The sequence below is a fragment of the Pan troglodytes genome, chromosome 1 (assembly GCF_028858775.2).
Source record: "Pan troglodytes isolate AG18354 chromosome 1, NHGRI_mPanTro3-v2.0_pri, whole genome shotgun sequence".
Taxonomy (NCBI): Eukaryota; Metazoa; Chordata; class Mammalia; order Primates; family Hominidae; genus Pan; species Pan troglodytes.
The window spans coordinates 89,031,003-89,050,937 of NC_072398.2; the positions used below are offsets into that span (position 1 = coordinate 89,031,003).

The 19,935-nt window shown below is 45.2% G+C and overlaps 1 protein-coding gene across 2 annotated transcripts in view; it reads right to left on the bottom strand.

Annotated features, from left to right (window-relative positions):
* Positions 1 to 19,651, bottom strand: part of ATP1A4 (ATPase Na+/K+ transporting subunit alpha 4) — a 35,437-nt gene extending 15,786 nt beyond the window's left edge. Inside the window, exons 1-10 of one of the 2 annotated variants that reach the window (XR_010157589.1) lie at positions 18,994 to 19,648; positions 17,954 to 18,013; positions 15,926 to 16,129; positions 15,035 to 15,148; positions 12,058 to 12,192; positions 11,668 to 11,785; positions 6,767 to 7,035; positions 4,466 to 4,664; positions 4,115 to 4,224; positions 3,780 to 3,914 (exon numbers count right to left, since the gene is read on the bottom strand). Coding sequence is in view for 1 of the 2 variants with exons in the window: in XM_016930297.3 (XP_016785786.1) it covers positions 3,780 to 3,914; positions 4,115 to 4,224; positions 4,466 to 4,664; positions 6,767 to 7,035; positions 11,668 to 11,785; positions 12,058 to 12,192; positions 15,035 to 15,148; positions 15,926 to 16,129; positions 17,954 to 18,013; positions 18,994 to 19,140 (1,491 nt within the window). In the remaining variant the exon portion in view is untranslated. Of the gene's footprint in view, positions 1 to 3,779; positions 3,915 to 4,114; positions 4,225 to 4,465; positions 4,665 to 6,766; positions 7,036 to 11,667; positions 11,786 to 12,057; positions 12,193 to 15,034; positions 15,149 to 15,925; positions 16,130 to 17,953; positions 18,014 to 18,993 lie in introns of both variants that reach the window. The other variant, XM_016930297.3, reaches the window with a different exon arrangement.
* Positions 19,652 to 19,935: the final 284 nt, after the last annotated feature.

The following is a 19,935-nucleotide window of genomic DNA, read 5'->3' on the forward strand; positions in this document are numbered from 1 at the left end:
GAAGGGGAAGGTTTCAAAGGCAAAAAAATGTGTTTCATACCCCCATTTCTTTTATTCCCTCCCCTCCCCATGCACATCTCGCCCCAGGTTGAGCCCAGCCCCTCCTCCTTTTTCCAGGAAACTGCAGCCTGGTATTATTTGCACAGGAATCTCTATTATCTTCTCAGCCTGAAGCTCCCTGGGGGCAGAACCAGGCACTCTCACTTTTCCCCTGCATCCTTGCCAACTGGATGGCGAGACAGCAGAAATAGTGGGGCTGGCAAAGAAAGAAAAGAGAGTAGACAGGAAAGAAAAAGAGTCTGAAGGCCAGGCGTAGCGGCTCATGCCTGTAATCCCAGCACTTTGGGAGGCCGAGGTGGGTGGATTGCTTGAGGTCAGGAGTTCAAGACTAGCCTGGCCAGCATGGCAAAACCCCGTCTCTACTAAAAATACAAAAATTAGCTGGGCATGGTGGCATGTGCCCGTAATCCCAGCCACTTGGGAGGCTAAGGCAGGAGAATCGCTGGAACCCTGGAAGCAGAGGTTGCAGTGAGCCAAGATTGCACTATTGCACTCTAGCCTGGGTGACAGAGCCAGACGCCATCTCAAAAAAAAAAAAAAAAAAAAAAAAAAGTCCAAAGACCTGTGTTCTGGGGCTAGCAAGAATGCTTTATGACCTCAGGTCAGTCCATTTAACTTCGCAAAATCTTAGTTCCTTCGACAAAACATAAAAGCCTCTGCCTTGCCTCCTTCATGGGGTTTTTTGTCATGTTTTGTTTTTGTTTTTGAAGATGGAGTCTCACTCTGTTGCCCAGGCTGGAGTGCAGTGGTGTGATCTCAGCTCACTGCAACCTCTGCCTCTGGGTTCAAGTGATTCTCCTGCTTCAGCCTCCCGAGTAGCTGGAATTACAGGCACCGCCACTATGCCGGGCTGATTTTTTGCATTTTTAGCAGAGACGGGGGGTTTCACCATGCTGGTCAGGCTGGTTTTGAACTCCTGACCTCAGGTGATCTACCAACCTTGGCCTCGGAAACTGCTGGGATTACAGGCACCGCCACTATGCCTGGCTGATTTTTTGCATTTTTAGCAGAGATGGGGGTTTCACCATGTTGGTCAGCCTGGTCTTGAATTCCTGACCTAAGGTGATCTGCCCACCTTGGCCTCCCAAACTGCTGGGATTACAGGCATGAGCCACCACACCTGGCCCTTCATTGGGTTTTTATAAGAGATAGTGTAGAAAATACTTTGAAAACTGTGAAGTACAATCCAAAAATAAGTTAGTCATTCTAGTCCCTGGGCCTCTGTCTCCTAAAAGCGTGAGAAGTCTCCTGAGAGGGGCTAGCTAGTGTGGTTGGGCATGGGAGTCCTTGTGGCTGTGGTGGGGGAGGGAAAGGGCACATTCATGAAATGAACCCGAGGGGACAACCCGCAGCAAGGAGAGAGAAATGTGGGTTTTGCATTTCCTCTTGATCTCTGATGTATGAAAAGGAGCTCTCCATGGGGTTCCTCTTGTGATGGACAGGAAATGCCCGCTAGGTCGCCTGTTGAGAACAAAATCGATGCATTGAAAGGAACAGCAGGAGTGCAGAGGAGGCCAGACTGTACTGCCCACAGGGTAAGCAGGGTGGGAAACCAGTGCACAAAACGTGGTTACAACTGTTCTGTTCGTTTGTTCAGTTACATTCAAAATATGCTTAAGCAATTAAGAGGAAGAACCGTAACTCACTTAAGCAGAAAGCTGGAAAAGGTTTAAAGAGCTCAGTTTTCTAAGTGCTCAGTAAAATGTGTTGAATAAGTGAAGGGCCCAGGAGGTGATGGCAAGACCTACTAGTAATCTCAGAGGTCACGGAAGAAAATCACATCTTGATAGAAAATTACATATAAAAGAGACGGAGGGAGAAGTCTGGAAATGCTGGAACAGAGCATCTTCTTCGTTTCATTTTTATCTCAGAGGGAGACAGACCAGGCTCTGCAAACCGCCAGCAGTCTGAGATGTCTCTTGCAAAGACTGGAGTCTCCACCTTTAGGGCAAGCTAAGGAAGGCAGCAAACCGAGGGCCTCCCAGAACAAGTGCCTGCCAGAGCTTGGCGGCCAGTGGGACAGCCTGTCACACTCGGTGAACCACTGAGGACAAGTCTGCCATTTGAGCCGCATGTTTGGTAGCTCGGAAGAGGCACCAACATAGTCATTTGAGAGAAAGTCACTATTTGTTGGATGCCCCAACAAATGTTGTGAATATGTTTTGCTTTTATTTTGAATCACATGGACGGAGAGGTACCTAATTCTTTCCAGTTAAAGGCTATGCTGCTGTCAAAGGCCCTGCCAAGCCACAGAATTCCTGTCAGACTAATGAGGCCACTAAACATCAGAAAAAAATGGGAATAAGTTTGCCATTTGGGCCTAAGAGACCTATTTTATTACATTGACTAACAACCAGTTGAGACAGAAAAGGATAGATCTATTTAACCCTTACTTGCTCAGTTTTCAGTGTAAAACTATGAGTAATTCAGTTAAAAAAAATTTATATAGAGGCCAGGCATGGTGGCTCACGCCTGTAATCCTAGCACTTTGGGAGGCTGAGGCGGGTGGATCACCTGAGGTCAGGAGTTCAAGACCACCATAGCCAACATGGTAAAATCCCGTCTCTACCAAAAATACAAAAAATTAGCCGGGTGTGGTGGCACATGCCTGTAATCCCAGCTATTCCGGAGGCTGAGACAGGAGAATCCCTTGAACCCAGGAGGTGGAGGTTGCAGTGAGCCAAGATTGCGCCATTGCACTCCAGCCTGGGCAACAAGAGCAAAACTCCTTCTCAAAAAAAAAAAAAAAAAAAAAGATACCAGCAGACTTGGGAGTCTCATTGTCATTTTCTCTGAGACATTTTACCCACACCTGAATGTCTGGCCTTTTCAGTAATGCAAGGAGTTGAAGAATCTACTTCCCTGAGCAAATCATGATTGCCCTGTGGAACTCAGCTTGAGCCTGGCAAAGCTCCAATTCTGATAATGTCACTGTTCCTGCATCCTACCATAACCCTCTCTTCAGTCTGCCCAGATTCTACTTTGGAGAGAAAGACTCTTTGCTGTCCCTTCATGGTCCCTCACTCAGCATTTCCCCTGCTCTTGTCCACTCCTCCCCGGAGAGTGGACCAAAATGTTCCTGGGAAATGAAAAACTTCACGAACACGAACACACGTAATTAGTTAAGGTTACATAGAAGTAGGGAAGGCCCTAATCTAATATGATTTGCATCCTTATAAGAAAAGAAGTTACAAGACACACAGGGGAGAGGGTCAGGTGCCAATGGAGGCAGAGACTCCTGATCGCCTACCCGCTGGCAGCCACTAGAACTGCAAGTCAAGTGTGGGGTGAAAGGAAATATTGATGGCTAATGAAATAAAGTGTCTGCAAATGCAACCTAATTCTGCAGCGGCAAATCTCCTAGTAGACACAGAGGGGCCTCCTAACAGCTGCATGTGACTCTAACATGACTTTCACCAACCATCTTCTGCTGTCTACAGACATTTCAGAGAGGATTTTATGACTCGCTTTTTCCCCAAGTGGCAGAGCTCAGATCTCTGCATAGGACTGACTGATGCCTCTCCCTTTATCACCTGTTTCGCCTCTCTTTACCTGTTTGTCACGTTCTCTTGATGTGAGTCTTCTGTTAATTGGGATGCAGGTTCTGCTGAGCTCCTCTGCTGCTCTGAGGTGAAGTTGAAGGCAGAGGCAAAGCTCCCCTTGTCCCAGTGATAAGCCCATCCCCCACCACCATTCTCCTACCTTTGTGGGTTCTGTACCTGGTACTTGTTGGTAGAATTAAAGGGAATCTCTGCCACCTTGGGGTTTTTCTCTCTCATCTCCGCCACAGAGCTGTAAGACTGCTCGATGAACTTGAGGAGGGCTGACTCGGAAGCATCACCTGTTGTGGCCCTCTGCCAGGATGGGGTTTGTATAGTAAGCCCCAGGGGCATGCTACCTGGGCATGAGGCATACCTGTGGCAACATGGAGAGGGGACAAATGGGGAGGGCGGGTACCTGGGGGGAAATTACTGAGCTCCAGGAGAGGATTTTTTGGGAGAGGTCAGGTTACACCCTGGACACTGAGGTACCCTCTTCCCCTTGGGCCTGACACCTTAGCAATGGGCAGGATCTCCTGATTAGCCTTAAAGTCAGCCCGGTTGCAGAGGCCAGCGATTCGGGCCAGGATAAACCAGGTATCAGAGCTCTTGGTAAATGTTTTTCCTAGGGAGAAAGAAAAGACGAATTGTGAGCAGGGAATGAGAATTTTAAGCAAGCGGTTATTCACATCCTCTTTGGCACCCAGATACTTCACAGGAGCAGCATTTCTTTTCCTTCACACCTCCCTCTTCTCCACTCCACTTTCAGGCTCCCTCCTGTCTGTCTGGACTCACCATTCTCTCTCAGCTCACTCATCACATCCCCCAAATCCCTCCACTCTTGTTCCACCAATACCACTAGTCACCAGTCTGTTCTTCAGTGGTGTCGGCCTCATACACGGTCATATCAAACCACATGTGGGCGACGGTCATGCGGTTCTGGGTGAGGGTGCCCGTCTTGTCTGAGCAGATGGTGGACGTGGAGCCCAGCGTCTCCACCGCCTCCAGGTTCTTCACCAGGCAGTTCTTCCGTGCCATGCGCTTGGCTGTGAGGGTCAGGCACACCTGAAGCCAAGAAGAGAGGAGAGAACACACATGGGAGATGGAATACTTACACCATTTTGCATTGTGGATATTTGATCATTTTTAATGCTATTTTAATTTTTTGTACTTATTTCCCTTTTGTTCCCACCTACTCTTTACACATTTCATTTCTGGCTGTGGTAAAGGAAATTAGGAAAGTGATTGTGGTTTGTGCTTTATGGTAAGAGTTTCAAAAAAGAGTGTATTTAAAAAAAATGTCTTTTTCTGTTTTTGTTTTTGAGACAGAGTCTCACTCTGTGTTACCCAGACTGGAGTGCAGAGTATGATCTTGGCTAACTGCAACCTCCATCCCCCAGGTTAAAGCAATTCTTCTGCCTCAGGCTCCCAAGTAGCTCAGACTACAGGCATGCACCACCATGTTCAGCTAATTTTTGTATTTTTAGTAGAGACAGGGTTTCACCATGTTGGCCAGGCTGGTCTCGAACTCCTGGGCTCAAGTGATCTGCGTGCCTTGGCCTCCCAAAGTGCTGGGATTATAGATGTGAGCCACCGTGCCTGGCCAAAAAAGAGTGTATTTCTTTACCAGGGTATCATAGACAGGGATCCTCTTTATTCCCCCCTGGAATATTCTGCTCCCTCAGGATCTTTGCATCTTTTCTATTCAGCAATCTCTTTTTCATTCAAGTTTAGGCCACACCTCTTTAAGTCCAATCTTTCCAGGGACCACATAGATAGCTAATCTTTTATGGTGGTATAAGATGCTAGGTGTGGAGGGGGTGTTGGACCAATAATTCTTTTTTTTTCTCGAGACGGAGTCTCATTCTGTGGCATGATCTCTGCTGACTGCAAACTCCACGTCCCGGGTTCAAGCCATTCTCCTGCCTCATCTTCCCACGTAGCTGGGACTACAGGCGCCAGCCACCATGCCTGTCTAATTTTTTTTTGTATTTTTAGTAGAGATGGGGTTTCACCGTGTTAGCCAGAACGGTCTTGATCTCCTGACCTCGTGATCCGCCCACCTCGGCCTCCCAAAGTGCTGGGATTACAGGTGTGAGCCACCGCGCCCGGCAGACCAATAGTTTAAACAAAGAATGTGGAGGAGATAACAATAATATCACAGCATTGAAAAGGACTTGAAAAATCATTTAAACCAAAAGACTTTTGTTGATTGTGAAGGCAATGTAAGTCAAGTGTGAAGCAAGATTGTTTTAAAAGCTAATGAATTCTTAGGCTGTGGTTATCTAAGTATGGGCTTCTAATAACAGGATTAGGGGTTATAATGTATTTACATAATATCACTAGTCCCTACATTTTTGTGCTAGTCCAAACACACCCCAAGTATTATTGCCATTTCTCTTTTAAGAATATTGACAAACTACAGCATACCCTCAACAGGTGATCATCAAGACAGGTGGCCTACAGACCATGTCATAGGAAGAATGGCTAAGGGAAGAGGGATTATTTCACCTGCTACCACCAGAGTTTGAGGGGACATAATGGCTACCATCAAAAATCTAAAGCGCTAGTCTGTAGAAGAGAAAGAATTGACTTATTTTGTGTTTCTTCAGCTGGGAAACTTAGGACAAACAGGGATTTATAGTTCTGCTTAACACAGTGAAATTTAAATAGAGCAAGCCAACAATGAAACGAATTGAGACAGAAAGGGGTGGGCTTCCCAATTAATATAAATAATAATCATCTCCCATGGGTTTTATAGAGGATATTCAGCACTGGTTGAAAGGTTGAATTTATATGATCTTTGAAGTCCTTTCCTGTAGGGTTCTATAATTCCAAATTAATCTTCCTCCATAAACTGATGAATAAATTGAGGTCTGGAGATGTTAAGTGATTTAGCCAATACTAGAACTCACTCTCAGTGACTGATAATCCAATGCACTTTCCATTGAAACTTGCTTCCTCTCTCATTGAGGAAAGAGAAGACACCGAAATATATGGGCAGAAGGAGTCAGTGTAATATTGAGAGCTAAATTATTCCTGATACCTATTTACATATCAGGAAGACCCTGCACTTGAAAGGTTCAACAACAAAAGAGAAGCTAGTGATCCCTTTTCCCTGGGGTGGTTTGTCTGCCCTGAGGCCATTTTCCACCCTGTCTACTCACAGTGACCGTGGCCAACAGCCCCTCAGGCACATTGGCCACAATGATGCCAATGAGAAAAATGATAGCCTCCAGCCAGCCATAGCCCAAGAGAAGTGAGAGCACAAAAAAAGTGACACCAAGGAAGACGGCCACCACAGTGATCAGATGGATGAAGTGTTCGATCTCAGCAGCGATAGGTGTCTGGCCAACCGCCAGGCCTGACGTCAGGGAGGCAATTCTGCCCATCACTGTGGAGTCTCCCGTAGCAATCACAATACCCCGGGCGGTTCCTGTGGATGAAGCAGGAGAGGGCAATGTGATGTTGTGATATGATAAGAAGTATAGATATTGGTCTCTGCCCCCACTTCCTGACATAGAGCTTCTAAAAACCCTTAAAGATAGGGGTGCTAGGAGAATCTTTTGTTCTAATATTTGGTCTTTGACCCAGTTCTGGACGCAGAGCTCCTGAGACCCTTGTAATTTCTTGAGTGATAGGAGTGTCTGACACAGAACTCTTAAATGCCTTGGAGTTTCCTGGGTGATAGGAGTATCTTTGTTCTAATGAGGTGACTCTTGGTGGGTTCCTGGATAGCCACAGGATGGGGCTGGTGGCCAGGGCAGATAACCATGTGATTAGAGAGTTGGAACTTGCAGTTCATGGACTGACCTCTTTGGAGGGGAGGAGGGATGAAGGTTGAGTTGATCACCAATGGCTAATAATGTAACCGATTATACCTATGTAATGAAATCTCCATTAAAAACCTCAAAGGACTGGGTTTGGAAAGTGTCTATGTGTATGACCATGTGGAGGGTTACCGGAGGGCACCCTGGACAGGAGAGGGCACGGACGCTCCTCCATGCTCCTTCGACGTGCCTTGTCCTGTGCGTCTCTTCCATGTGACTGCTCATCTGTATCCTTGTAATATCCTTTATAATAATGGGTAAACCTAAGTAAGGTGTTTCCCTGAGTTCTGTGAGCCATCCTAGCAAATTAATCAAACCTGAGGAGGGAGTCGTGGGAACCCCAATTTATAGCCAGGCCATAACCTAGGACTTGCGACTGGGGTCTAGAGTTAGGGACTGTCTTGTGGGGCTGAGCCCTAACCTGTGGGATCTGATGCTATCTCCAGGTGGATTGTGTCAGAGTTGAATTGAATTATAGGACACCCAATCATCGTCCTTTGGAGAACTGGTTGTTGGTGGGGAGAACTGTCTACACATGTTGGACACAGAAGTGTTCTGTGTTCAGTGTGAGTGTAGAGAAAAAAAAAAGCTGTTTCTTTTTTTTTCCATCAGAGATGGTCACCCAAGACATGCTAAGTCTGAATTGAGGAAGCTGTTTGGTTTGGTTCCCACAAAGAGCAAGCTGTCAATGGTCAAAAACAAACTGGAGACTCAAGGCCCTCTGAGAGGTCATTATGTTCTGCTCTCCTCATATTTAGTTTATACAAATAAAGGTCTTCTAGTCTGAAAAATCTCTGAAGAGGTCTCACAGTTCTCCTGAAATACCCAATTTTATTGCCTAATTTCCTTCACTGTCAAGAAGGCCTTTATTATACTTAATCTGAGTATCTTCTATTGCCTATATAGTTCTTATCTTGCCCTCAGCAGCTGAGGAGTTTCTAGATCCCAGGAATAGTGGTTACCCTTCTGGTAGAGCCCTATGTTCCAACATCCCCTTATCCCCTAACACAGTGGTTCTCAACTGGAGGCAATCCCTACCCACCAACCCCCTTCCCTGGGGACATTTGGCAATGCTTGGAGACATTTTTGGTGGTCACAACTGGGGTGGGAGAAGGCTCCTACTGGCATGCAGTGGGTAGAGGCCAGGGATGCTGTTAAACATCCTGCCACGCACAAGACAGCTCTCCTGTCCCGCACAACAAAGAATTATCCAGCCCCAAATGTGAGTGGTTGAGAAATCCTGCTGTAACTTGCGCCCCCTCCCTGCTTTGCTGGCTGGAGCCAATCTGACCTCTGCTGGGTAGCACGGGCCATAACAGCTGGGCTTCTGTGCTTATGAGGTCCCTCTTTCCTCTCCACCAGCACTGCCCCAGTCAGAAGGGCAGCTTGGACATCATGTTTGGCTTTACACACACATGATGCAGGCCACTCACCTTGAAATGAGGGGCATGACAAAATTCTTTTCTTAAAGTAATTCTTCCTGCTTTACCATAATGACTGAAATTTCTACCATTGAAATCAGAGTCAGAATCACTTAGGCAACGTATCACTGAAGCTGCATTTATTTTAAAAGCAGAAAGACTCAGGGATGGAAGTTCAGCTTTCTAAATTACTAGCTCTTTTGCTTGGGGCAAGTTACTTAAATGCTGAGAGTCAGGCTTCCTCATCTTTGAAATGGAATGAAAGCACTTACTAAACTGTGAGGACTGAATATTTTTAAGAGTCTAGAAGAAGGTTAGGCACATCATAGGCACTTGAAAATTAGTTTCTTTCTCTTTCTTCTCATCATTTAGATGAACTTAGGGTTTCCAGTAGGACCAATATAGACTCATACTTGTGACTTAGTAGGAGCATCTCTAATCTGGGAGCTCCCATGAACATTGCTGCACGTGGTGGTCTCTGTTTTCTAAGGTTGCCTTTAGCTGTATGAGTCTGAGAGCAGGGTCCTACTCAAGGAGAAGACAGGTCAGGTCAGTGTTTATGTGGAGGAGGAATCCTGAAAAGATTCCCAGGCCGAGGCATTCTATAGATGGGCTTCAAACTGGTTGCCAAAGGCATATATTGGGTCCTATGGAATGAAGATGCTGAAATACTTGAGAGATGCTGAGGAGTTTCCTATTTTGGGTCGGATGGAGGAGGGTGGGTAGTGTATGGTGTCACCTACATATATCTTGTGTCATGGTTTAGTCTAGTGCTTCTATTTTATTCCTTCTGCTATGGTTTCCTCACACTTGGAGAAACGGGATTTAATAATTAATCTCAGTGTGTCTAGAGATGGGGTTGGGTTGATGTCAACCTCAGGGAAGGCTGAGAAGGCCAAGCATCCAGCACCCCAGGCCAGACTGGCTTCTTCATACACCTTCCATATATTGCCAGAGAAATAGCTTGGGCTCCCTTGAAGATGCATGAGAACGCAAAGAGAAGTCTGTGCCACAGCCATGTCAAGGTCTATGGTGATGAGACATGGGAGGCAAGGGTAAAGGTTAAAGTTATGCTACTAATTTGCAAATTGGTCTAAGGCAAAGGTTAAAAGTCTAGGGTAAAGGTTAAAGGGCAAATTGATCTAGGGTAAATGCTATCGGTCTGTGAATTGCTGAGAAATTCCTCAACTGAAAGTCCTTCCGCCCAGCTCCTTCTACCTAGCTCCACCTTCTTGGCCACATGTTGGGTTTTGTTAGTCTCCTACAAAACCATTTTCTATCTAAACAGACCCTTGCTTCCCAGTCGAAATGCCACCATCCACTTTCCTCCATACCCTTTATCTGAACATATACTTAGCTGATGAAAACCCTACTTTGTAAGGGTAAATTTGGGCAAATTTTTTCCTAAAATCTAATAGTAGACATCTAGTGTTTTTGGGGAAACCTTGCTAACTTGCTTCTGTCCAATCAGTTTTAAAACATTTTTAATATATGTATTTTATTTTCTAGTTGGATTCTTTCTCATAGTCTATTCTGTCTTAACATTACGCTTCTTCTTTAAGGTATTTTCAAATTAAATAGCAATCTTTCAGCACAGAGCAGGGTCTGTGGAAGGAGCATGAGATATGGAGACAGAACTACATTAGAATCCCTGACCCGCCTCCTTTCTATTGAGTTGTACTCTTGGATATGGTGCTTAATTTCTTTGAACCTTAGTCTGCTACGTGTAAAATAGGGATAATATCGGGTATTGTGCGCGTGTGGGAATTAGAGATAATATTTATAATATTTAACAAATACTATGCATTCAAATAAAAAATATTTCTAGGCTGGGTATGGTGGCTCACGTCTGTAATCCCAGCACTTTGGGAGGCCGAGGAGGGCAGATCACTTGAGGTCAGTAGTTCGAGACCAGCCTGGCCAACATGGTGAAAACCCATCTCTACTAAAAATACACAAAATAACTGGGCGTGGTGGTGGGCACCTGTAATCCCAGCTACTCGGGAGGCTGAGGCAGGATAATTGCTTGAACTTGGGAGGCAGAGGTTGCAGTGAGCTGAGATCACACCACTGCATTCCAGCCTGAGCAACAGAGAGAGACTCTGTTTCAAAAAAACACAAAACAAACAAAAGAACTATTTTTAGATAACCAAACATTTGTTCTTAAGCATGAATAATAGTTTTCAAGTGTGCTCCATGGAGTCTTCAGGCCTCCTTAAGGGGAAAGGGCAAAGGAGAGATTGACAGAATGATGTTCAGTCCCTTTTTATTACCACTTTGCCAGAACTGTCTCCCAGTTCAAGGATTCCTAGATTCTAGGAGGAAAGCCAAAGTTTAAGTGGTAAAGTCTAAGTGGCACCTCTGGTAATTCAAGTTTCCAATGCCAATATCTTCTCTTGGATAGGGGACTAGTTAGAAGTTAGGGCTTACCTTAAGAGAAGAATGACTTAGCAGGGCTGAACAATTTTCCTCCCCTCTGTGCCATTTTCAGCTTAAACAGCATAGTCCATTCACAAGCTAAAATAATACCTAATAATTGTAGGTCACTTACAATGTATTAGGTCTTGTGCTGGGCATTTTACATATATTATCTCAATTCACACGAAAATCTACAGAGTAACGACTTTTACTGTCATCATTGTGCAAATGTGGAAATGATGACCTTGACCTTTCACCAGAGGTCATACAGCTCGTGATGGAGAAGCTCGACTGTTTACTGGCTCTTACCTACCTCGCTACCTTTAGAAGACAGTTATTAAAATCTTTATGTTTTGGTGCCTGCTTTTGAATCTATGCTACTTATGGTTCGATATTCACCTTCCACACAGTTGGTGGAAAAGAAGCAGATGTTTCGGGTCTCCAGAGGGTTCTCATGGGTGAAGTCAGGGGAGCGGCTCTGGGGTTCTGACTCCCCAGTCAAGGATGAGTTGTCCACCTGGGATGGGAGAGGGGACGCGTTGTAAGGTGAGCATAGGAAAAAAGGCAGATTTATTTACAAAAATAGTATGTCTTCATCTGGTCACCAACATCATCACTGACAGACTGAGAGAAACAAATTTACACATCTGTTGTCTCTAACATCAAATCTGCACTTGTAACTTCTCAAGATTCTGAGTAATAAGCTTATACTTTCTCTAACAGCCCAGGTGTCTACCCTGCCATGAGATCACGCTTGGGTCCCTCACATAGCTTTCGGCATCCCCTCACCTTACATCCTTGTGCAGAGATAAGCCGGAGGTCAGCAGGGACTCGGTCTCCACCCTTGATTTCCACCAGGTCTCCCAACACCACCTCTTGTACATTAATTTGCATCTTCTCTCCTCCTCGAATTACCAGAGCTTGCTATGGCAGGATAGTGCAGGATCATTTCCAAAATTTTTGGCTTTCCTCATCCCACTGTTAGCCTAAAACCTTCTGTTACTGGTCTCCCTCCTCCTTACTCCCCATTCTTACTGTCACCCACCACATCATTCTTGAAGGTGTCTTTGGCAGATTGCAAATTCCCATGATGCTGTTTGCAGGGCCCTTTGCAATGTGACTTTGACGCTCTTCCCATTAAGAGGTGGAGTCTATCTCTCTACCCCTAAACCTGGGCTTGACCATGTGACTTGCTTTGGCCCATAGAATGAATGTGATGGAAAGAGGAGTTTAAAAAGTGCTTTCAGGCCGGGACGGTGGCTCACACCTGTAATCCCAGCACACTGGGAGGCCGAGGTGGGAGGATTGCTTGAACCCAGGAGTTTAAGACCAGACTGGGCAACATAGGGAGACCCTGTCTCTACAAAAATTGAAAAAAAAATTAGCCAGGTGTGGTGGCATGCACCTGTAGTCCCAGCTGTTTGGGAGGCTAAAGTTGGAGGATCGCTTGAGCCCAGAAGGTTAAGGCTGCAGTGAGCCGTGATCACGTCACTACACTTCAGTCTGAGTGACAGAGTGAGACCCTGTCTCAAAAAATTTAAAAAAAAGTGCTTTCATGCTGGGGCTTGCATTCCTGTTTCTGAGAATCCTCTGCCACCCTATGAACAAGCCCAAGCTAACCTCTCTGTAAAAAGAGAGATCACGAAGAAAAAGGCCCCAGCTGTCCCAGTCATCTCAGCTGAGGGCCCAGACGTGTGAATGAGGTCATCTAAGACCATCCAGCCCCAGCTGAGGAACAACAGCACAGCCACAGAATTATGAGAAACAGGAGCTTGCTATTTTAAGCCACTAAGTTTTAGGGTAGTTTGTTAGGTAGCAAAAGCTAACCAACCATCCCTAAACTCCTAGTCTCCAAAACTGCCCAAACACTTTGTCCCAAAACTCTTACCCAAGGAAGGAATTAAGTGATACCAAAAAGAGAAGGAAATCCTGGGCTATACTACTGGAACATGATCATATTATCGGGAAAATGTGGAGCCTATTCCTTTGCAAGTTTCCAGTCCTGTGCCTAGGAACCTCTGTTTACCGTCGTATTCTTTCCAGGTACCTTTAAAAAACATTTAACTTGAAAATAATTTTAAACTTTCAGAAAAGTTGCAAGAATAAAAATAGTACCAAGAACACCTATATAACCTTTATCCAGATTCACCTATTAACATTTCACCCCAGTTACTTTGTCATTTGTTTTCATCCTCTCTCTCTCTGTGTATACTCTTTTCCTGAACTACTTGAGGGTAAGTTACCTACATCATGATCTTTTATCTTAAAAACTTCATTGTGCATTTCCCAAGAATTAAGATATTATCTTAAACAACCACAATGTAGTTATCAATTTCAGTAAGTTTCACATTGATACTTTAATCTACTGTATTAATCTGTCAGTATTCCAGTTTTGCCAATTGACCCAATACATCCTTTAACGCATTATCTTTGGTGGAGCTGGAGGACATTGTCCTAAGCAAACTAACAGGAACAGAAAATCAAATACCTTATGTTCTCACTTATAACTGGAAGCTAAACACTGAGTACATATGGACACAAAGAAGGGGAACAACAGACACCAAGGCCTACTTGAGGGTGGAGGGTGGGAGGAGCGTGAGGACAGAAAACCTACCTATCAGGTACTATGCTTATTACCTGGGTGATGAAATAATTTGTACACCAAATCCCTGTGACACACAGTTTACTTATATAACAAACCTGCACATGTATCCCCGAATCTAAAATAAAAGCTCAAAATAAAAAGTAAAAATAAAGCATTACTTTCTCCTCTGGCACAGAATCAGATCTAGGGTTAGATATTGCATTTAGTTGCCACGTCCCTGTCTTTTTTTGAGACAGCGTCTCTCTCTGTCACCAGGCTGGAGTGCAATGGCATGCAATCTCTGACTTCCGTGCTCAAGCAATCCTCCTACCTCAGCCTCTTGAGTAGCTGGCACTACAGGCACGCTCAGCTAATTTTTAAATTTTTTTGTAGAGATAAGGTCTCACTATACTACTCAGGCTCGTCTTGAACTCCTGGACTCAAGTAGTGCTCTTGCCTCGGTCCCCCAAACGGTTGGGATTACAGGTGGGAGCCACCACCCTCGGAATAGTTGTCATGCCTCTTTAGCCTCTTTTTATTATTATTATTATTTTTTGAGACAGGGTCTTGCCCAGGTTGGTCACAGTTCACTGCAGACTTAAATTCCTGGGTTCAAGTAATCCTCCCATCTCAGCTGCCTGTGTAGCTTAGACTACAGATGTAGACCAGCTATTTTATTTTATTTTATTTTTGCAGAGATAGCATCTCAAACTCCTGGGTGATCCTGTTGCCTCAGCCTCCCAGAGTGCTGGGATTACAGGCGTGAGCCACTATGCCTGGTCTGTTTAATCTGGAACATCCCCACAGCTGTTCTTTGTCTTTGAGGTCATTGATATTTGAAGAATCCAGCCACCCCCCCCACCACACCCGCCTCCCAGCCCCACCAACACTTGTCTCTTTAAAAAAATAGAATGTTCTTATTTGGGGTTTGTATGGTGTTTCTTCTTTAGATTCAGATTCTACCTTCTAGATCAGAGCACTTCATAGGTGATGTTATGTCTTTCTCAGGGTTTCACAGCTTTTCCAGGTACTTTTAAGGACTGATATAGTACCTTGACCCCCTCATCACCAACCTCACTCAGCTCACTTATCATAGGATATAATTTTCCACGGGACTTCATCATTGTGTATTTGGCCACATCCTGCTCCTGCTCCCACTAGATCCTCCCACTCCAATCCTACCTGAGGCACCATGTTCTTAAAAGACTCCATGATCTTGGAGCTCTTGGCCTCCTGATAATAGGAGAAGCAGCCAGTGATGAGTACCACGACGGACAGTACGATGCTCAGGTAGAGCTGAGGGTGGGGAAAGAAAGCGTTTATCAGTGGGACCTTGTCTTCTTCTTCATCCTCAGAAAATCAGTCTGCAAGGGGCACAGCAGTTTCACCAGGTGTAAGAGACCGTAAGACTGAGTTGAGAGCAGAGGGGTAGAGAAGAATCTGAGGTGGGACCAGTACGCTTGGCTTCCTGGGGAAGGAACCCTGAGCCATGGTGAGCCGTCAGCAAAATTCCTGGTCAGAGAAGGCCTGTATCTTTCTCTCCAGGAAGGCTAATCTCTGGATGGAGGGGGTGGATTGTGAGGGAGGCTGGGAGGAAGGAGATGAGGTTAAAATTGTGGAGAAGAGAAAGGGACTGCAAAGTGCTTTGGGGATCAATTGGGAAGGTCGTCAAAGAACAGCAAGTTTTTCGGGGACATTGTGCACCTCAGGGAACTGGACCAGAAGCTTTTTAGATTAAAAGGTGAGAGGAACCAAGATGGAACTTAGAAAGTGGAGTATTAGGGATTTTGGTTTATTACATTAATGTACATTTATTACATTATTATGTAATGTACATTTATTTATATTTTATAATTAATTACATTCCTTACAATGTAATTAATCAATTACATTGTAATTAATTACAATCAATTACATTTATAATTAATGTACACTTATTACATTATTACATTAATGTAATAATGTAATTAGGTATTTGGGCCAGAGGACTTCAGGAGTGCTAGGCTGCTGAGCAAAAGAGTGTCTGGGGCTAAGCAGAGATAGGGCTGGCTAGTAGTAGCTGAAGAGACTCACGTTGTCTTTGGTAGGCTCCTCACTGAAATATATCTGGATGCTGTAGGCCACAAAGCAGAGAATGGCCCCAGTCCATAGTAGGAGGGAGAAGCCTCCGAACAGTTGCTTACAGAATTTGACCCATTCTGGAGTGGTGGGGGGTGGGGTAAGAGTATTGGGTCCATCTCGAGTCAGGATTTCCTTTGCCCTTTGGTGGCTATGGCCCTGTGTAGAGAAGAAATAGGGTTGGATAGAGAGCTGTGAAAAGAGGAACAGCCATAGCAAAGGGAAACCTGACATTTGGAGCCCCAGAATGGGTCTAGAGACTAAAGACGCTTTCAGAAGGTCAGTCTGGAAGTTCTTCTTGGATAAGGTGAGGTTTCAAAATTTGCATTAGAGGAGGGATGTCATTTAGCATGCTTACATAGGAAGGTTTTTGTTTATGGATTGATTCACAAACCTTTTTGAACTTGAGAACCTATCTCGGGTCCTAGGTGCTGAGGATACCAACATGAATAAGAATGGTCCCTACCCTTAAGGTGCCCCAGTGGGGAGATAAATACATACAGATAATTATAATGTGCAGGGCCAATGTCATGATGAAATATAATACTTAATGTTGATAACATATTAACACCACGCTTTGACTCTCCAACTTAGAGGGAATAAGATCTAGTGTTTGGTAGCACAATAGGGCAACTATAGTTAATAATTTATTATGGATATCAAAATAATTAGAGGAGTGGATTTGGAATGTTCCCATGCAAAGAAATGATAAATGTTTGAGGTTATGGGTATCCTAAATACCCTGATTTGATCATTACACATTGTATGCTTATATCAGAATAATACATGTATACCATAAATATGTACATCTACATATCCATTTTTTTTTTGAGACAGAGTCTTGCTCTGTCACCCAGGCTGGAGTGCAGTGGCATGATCTCAGCTTACTGCAACCTCCATCTCCCAGGTTCAAGTGATTCTCCTGCATTCAAGTGATTCTCCTGCCTCAGCCTCCCAAGTAGCTGAGATTGCAGATGTGTGCCACTATGCCAGGATAATTTTTGTATTTTTAATACAGATGGGGTTTCACCATGTTGGCCAGGCTGGTCTCCAACTACTGACCTCAAGTGATCTGCCTGCCTTGGATTACAGGTGTGAGCCACGGCACCTGGCCCATAAATTTTTAAAAAACATAAATAGAAAAGAATACCAACAAAAAACATGAATGCATAGATTCTCATTCCACTCTTGTGCACAAGCTTATGTGCTTTTTCCTGTTAATGAAAATGATAGTAGAACCTGCCAATCCCCACCAGCCACTCCCCAACCTCTGCCTGAAACACCCGAGGGGCCCCAAAACCCTTTCAGGGGGTCCACAAGGTCAATTTTCATAGTAATACTAAATCATTGTTTGCCTTTTTTTACTCTCATTTTCTTAAGAGTATATAGTGGAATTTTCTGAAGGCCAACTGGCATAACATCACAACAGATATTATACAGAAAATATTTGAGAATCCAGCTATCTTCTATTAAAAAGCAAGACATTGAAGAGGTTTGCAAAAATGTAAGATGCTGCTAATTTTTTTGTTTTGAAAAATACAGTTATTTGTCAAAACATATTATATATGAATATATGATAACTTTATTTTTGTTATTTTTAAATGAATTGAGAAATACATTTTAAAACTCTCAATTTTAATTTCTAATATGGTAAATATAGACAGACTTAAGCCACATAAGCACAAGTTCTTTGCGGTCCTAGATAAATTCTAAGAGTGTAAAGGAGACCTAAGGACAAGACGTTTGACCAGCACTGCCCTAAAGCATTCTTATTCTCTTATCTAGTCCTACACTCTCTTTGAGGGTAGTTACCATTTTCAGCTTTTTCCAGGTAGTGTCCATGGAACGTGGCCAGGCAGAGGGTGAGGGGTGGGAACATTGGACTTGAAGTTAGGGGGCTGGATTCCTAGTTCAGCTTTTGTCCTGGCAGCCTCACAGTCAGAGTTGGAGACTCTCTGCCTCCTCAGGGAGCTTCTTACTCACCTTTGTCAGGTCCACGGAGTACTTGGTGCTCAGCTCTTCCAAGGTTAATTTGTGATCATCCTGAGGGGACAGTAGAGGCACTGAGGGACAGGGGGTGGCCCAGGTCATTTCCAGGGAGAGGGGGAGAAACAGACTGGAGAATGTTAGTCCAAACTGTGACTGCTCCATTTTGTAAGCTCCCTGCAAATTTTTTTTTGAGATGGAGTCACTCTGTTGCCCAGGCTGGAGTACAGTGGTGCGATTTCGACTCACTGCAACCTCTGCCTCCCAACAGGTGTTTCTCCTGCCTCAGCCTCCCAAGCAGCTGGGATTACAGGGGCCCATCACCAGGCCCAGCTAATTTTTGTATTTTTAGAGGCGGGGTTTCACCATGTTGGCCAGGCTTGTCTCAAACTCCTGACCTCAGGTGATCTGCCTGCCTCAGCCTCCCAAAGTGCTGGGATTACAGGTGTGTGACACCATGCCCGGCCTAGCTCCCCACTATTTTACAGGCCTTGGTCAAAGTGAAACATTTCACGGGGGTTCGGGCCAGAGAAACAGCCTGCCTAACCACCTGACCACAGGGCAGACGAAGGCCCAATTAAAGACAAAGACCCCACTAAAGAAACATCCCTATCACATCCTGCTGGGCAAAGGTCCAAGGAATACCATGATTATATTCTGTGGAAACAAGGGCCAAAAATCACCTCATCATGAGAACATCTTATCGATATCCTGCCAGGCAGCAGGCCATACAGCCCAGACTCCTCCTACCCATCCCTATAAGTACCCAGCCTGTAAGTGGCAGTGGACTGTGGAATTAAGCTGGTCCCCCACTTCCACAGGTGTCTGCAATATACCTGTGCTTGCTGTTGAGCTGCCCTGTCTCTCTGTGTGTATCTTTTTTTTTTTTTTTTTTAACCCTCTCCTTCCCTCCAAAGCCTAACAGAGAAGAGATGTGGCTCTGGCCTGTGTGTTTCATTCTCAAGGTAAGATGTTAAAGATAGGTGGAGGAGTGTTTTCAGAGGGCAGCTGTCAGCGCCCACTTTGGGTGGCCTCACCATGACCACTTCCTTCTTCAGTTCCTCCATATTGCGCTTCTGTTTTTCCCTCTTCACCATTTTTTTCTTGATAAGCCCTGTTTTAGGTCTTCGTCTTGGACTCTGGTCATGGGGAGCCACTGTCCCTTTCTTCCCCCAAAGCCCCATAGCTATCCACAGAAAGAGCTGCCCGAGCTCAACTGTGGGAAGAAAGCTGAGAGAGTGAGGCAAGGGGAAGGGAAGAGGGCGCGCGGGCAAGGGGGCCACGAGAAGAGAGTGGTGGGGAGAGAATGAGGGAGCAGAAAGAAAGAGGCAGGGAGGGAGGTGTTGGGTGGTGAAGGTGAGAGAGAGGAAGGGAAGTGAGAGAGGAGAGACTGAGCGGTCCTCGAGCCGTCCGCTGGGAAGAGGAAGAGTCAGGAGTGAGGGAAGAGGGAGGAGAGGAGCCTAGGGTGGAAGGATAAAAAGGTAGAGGTGAGGAAATGCAGTGAGGGCAGGAAACGCAGTGAGGGCAGGAAACAAGAGGTGAAGCGTAACCAGGTGCCTCAGTGATGAAGATGCCACAGGGCCCACAGGCAGGTGGGAAATGCAGTGAGAGTGAGGAGGCGGAGTGAGCTTCAAGGATCTGGGAACCCCCCAGTCCCAGGCCCTGTGGTTGCTGGGGCAATGACCCAGGTCTGGCATCACAAAGGCCTCCTGAAAGTTCTAACCAAGAATCCAGAAGTCTTGCCTTGGCGATGGTCCAGGTCTGCTGTCGCAAAGGCCTCATGAAGGTTTTAACCAAGAACCTAGAAGTCTCAGTCTTTGGGTTTGAGGACGATTGGAGCAGGCCCTGCTATAGAGAGAGTTTCAGTCTGAGGGCAGAACTAGAACAAAGTTCTTGGGTGGTCCTGCAGACTTTGGAGGCTTAGAGGTATCCCAAATAGATGACTCAAAAATAAAGCGGGTATTCGGCCGGGCGCGGTG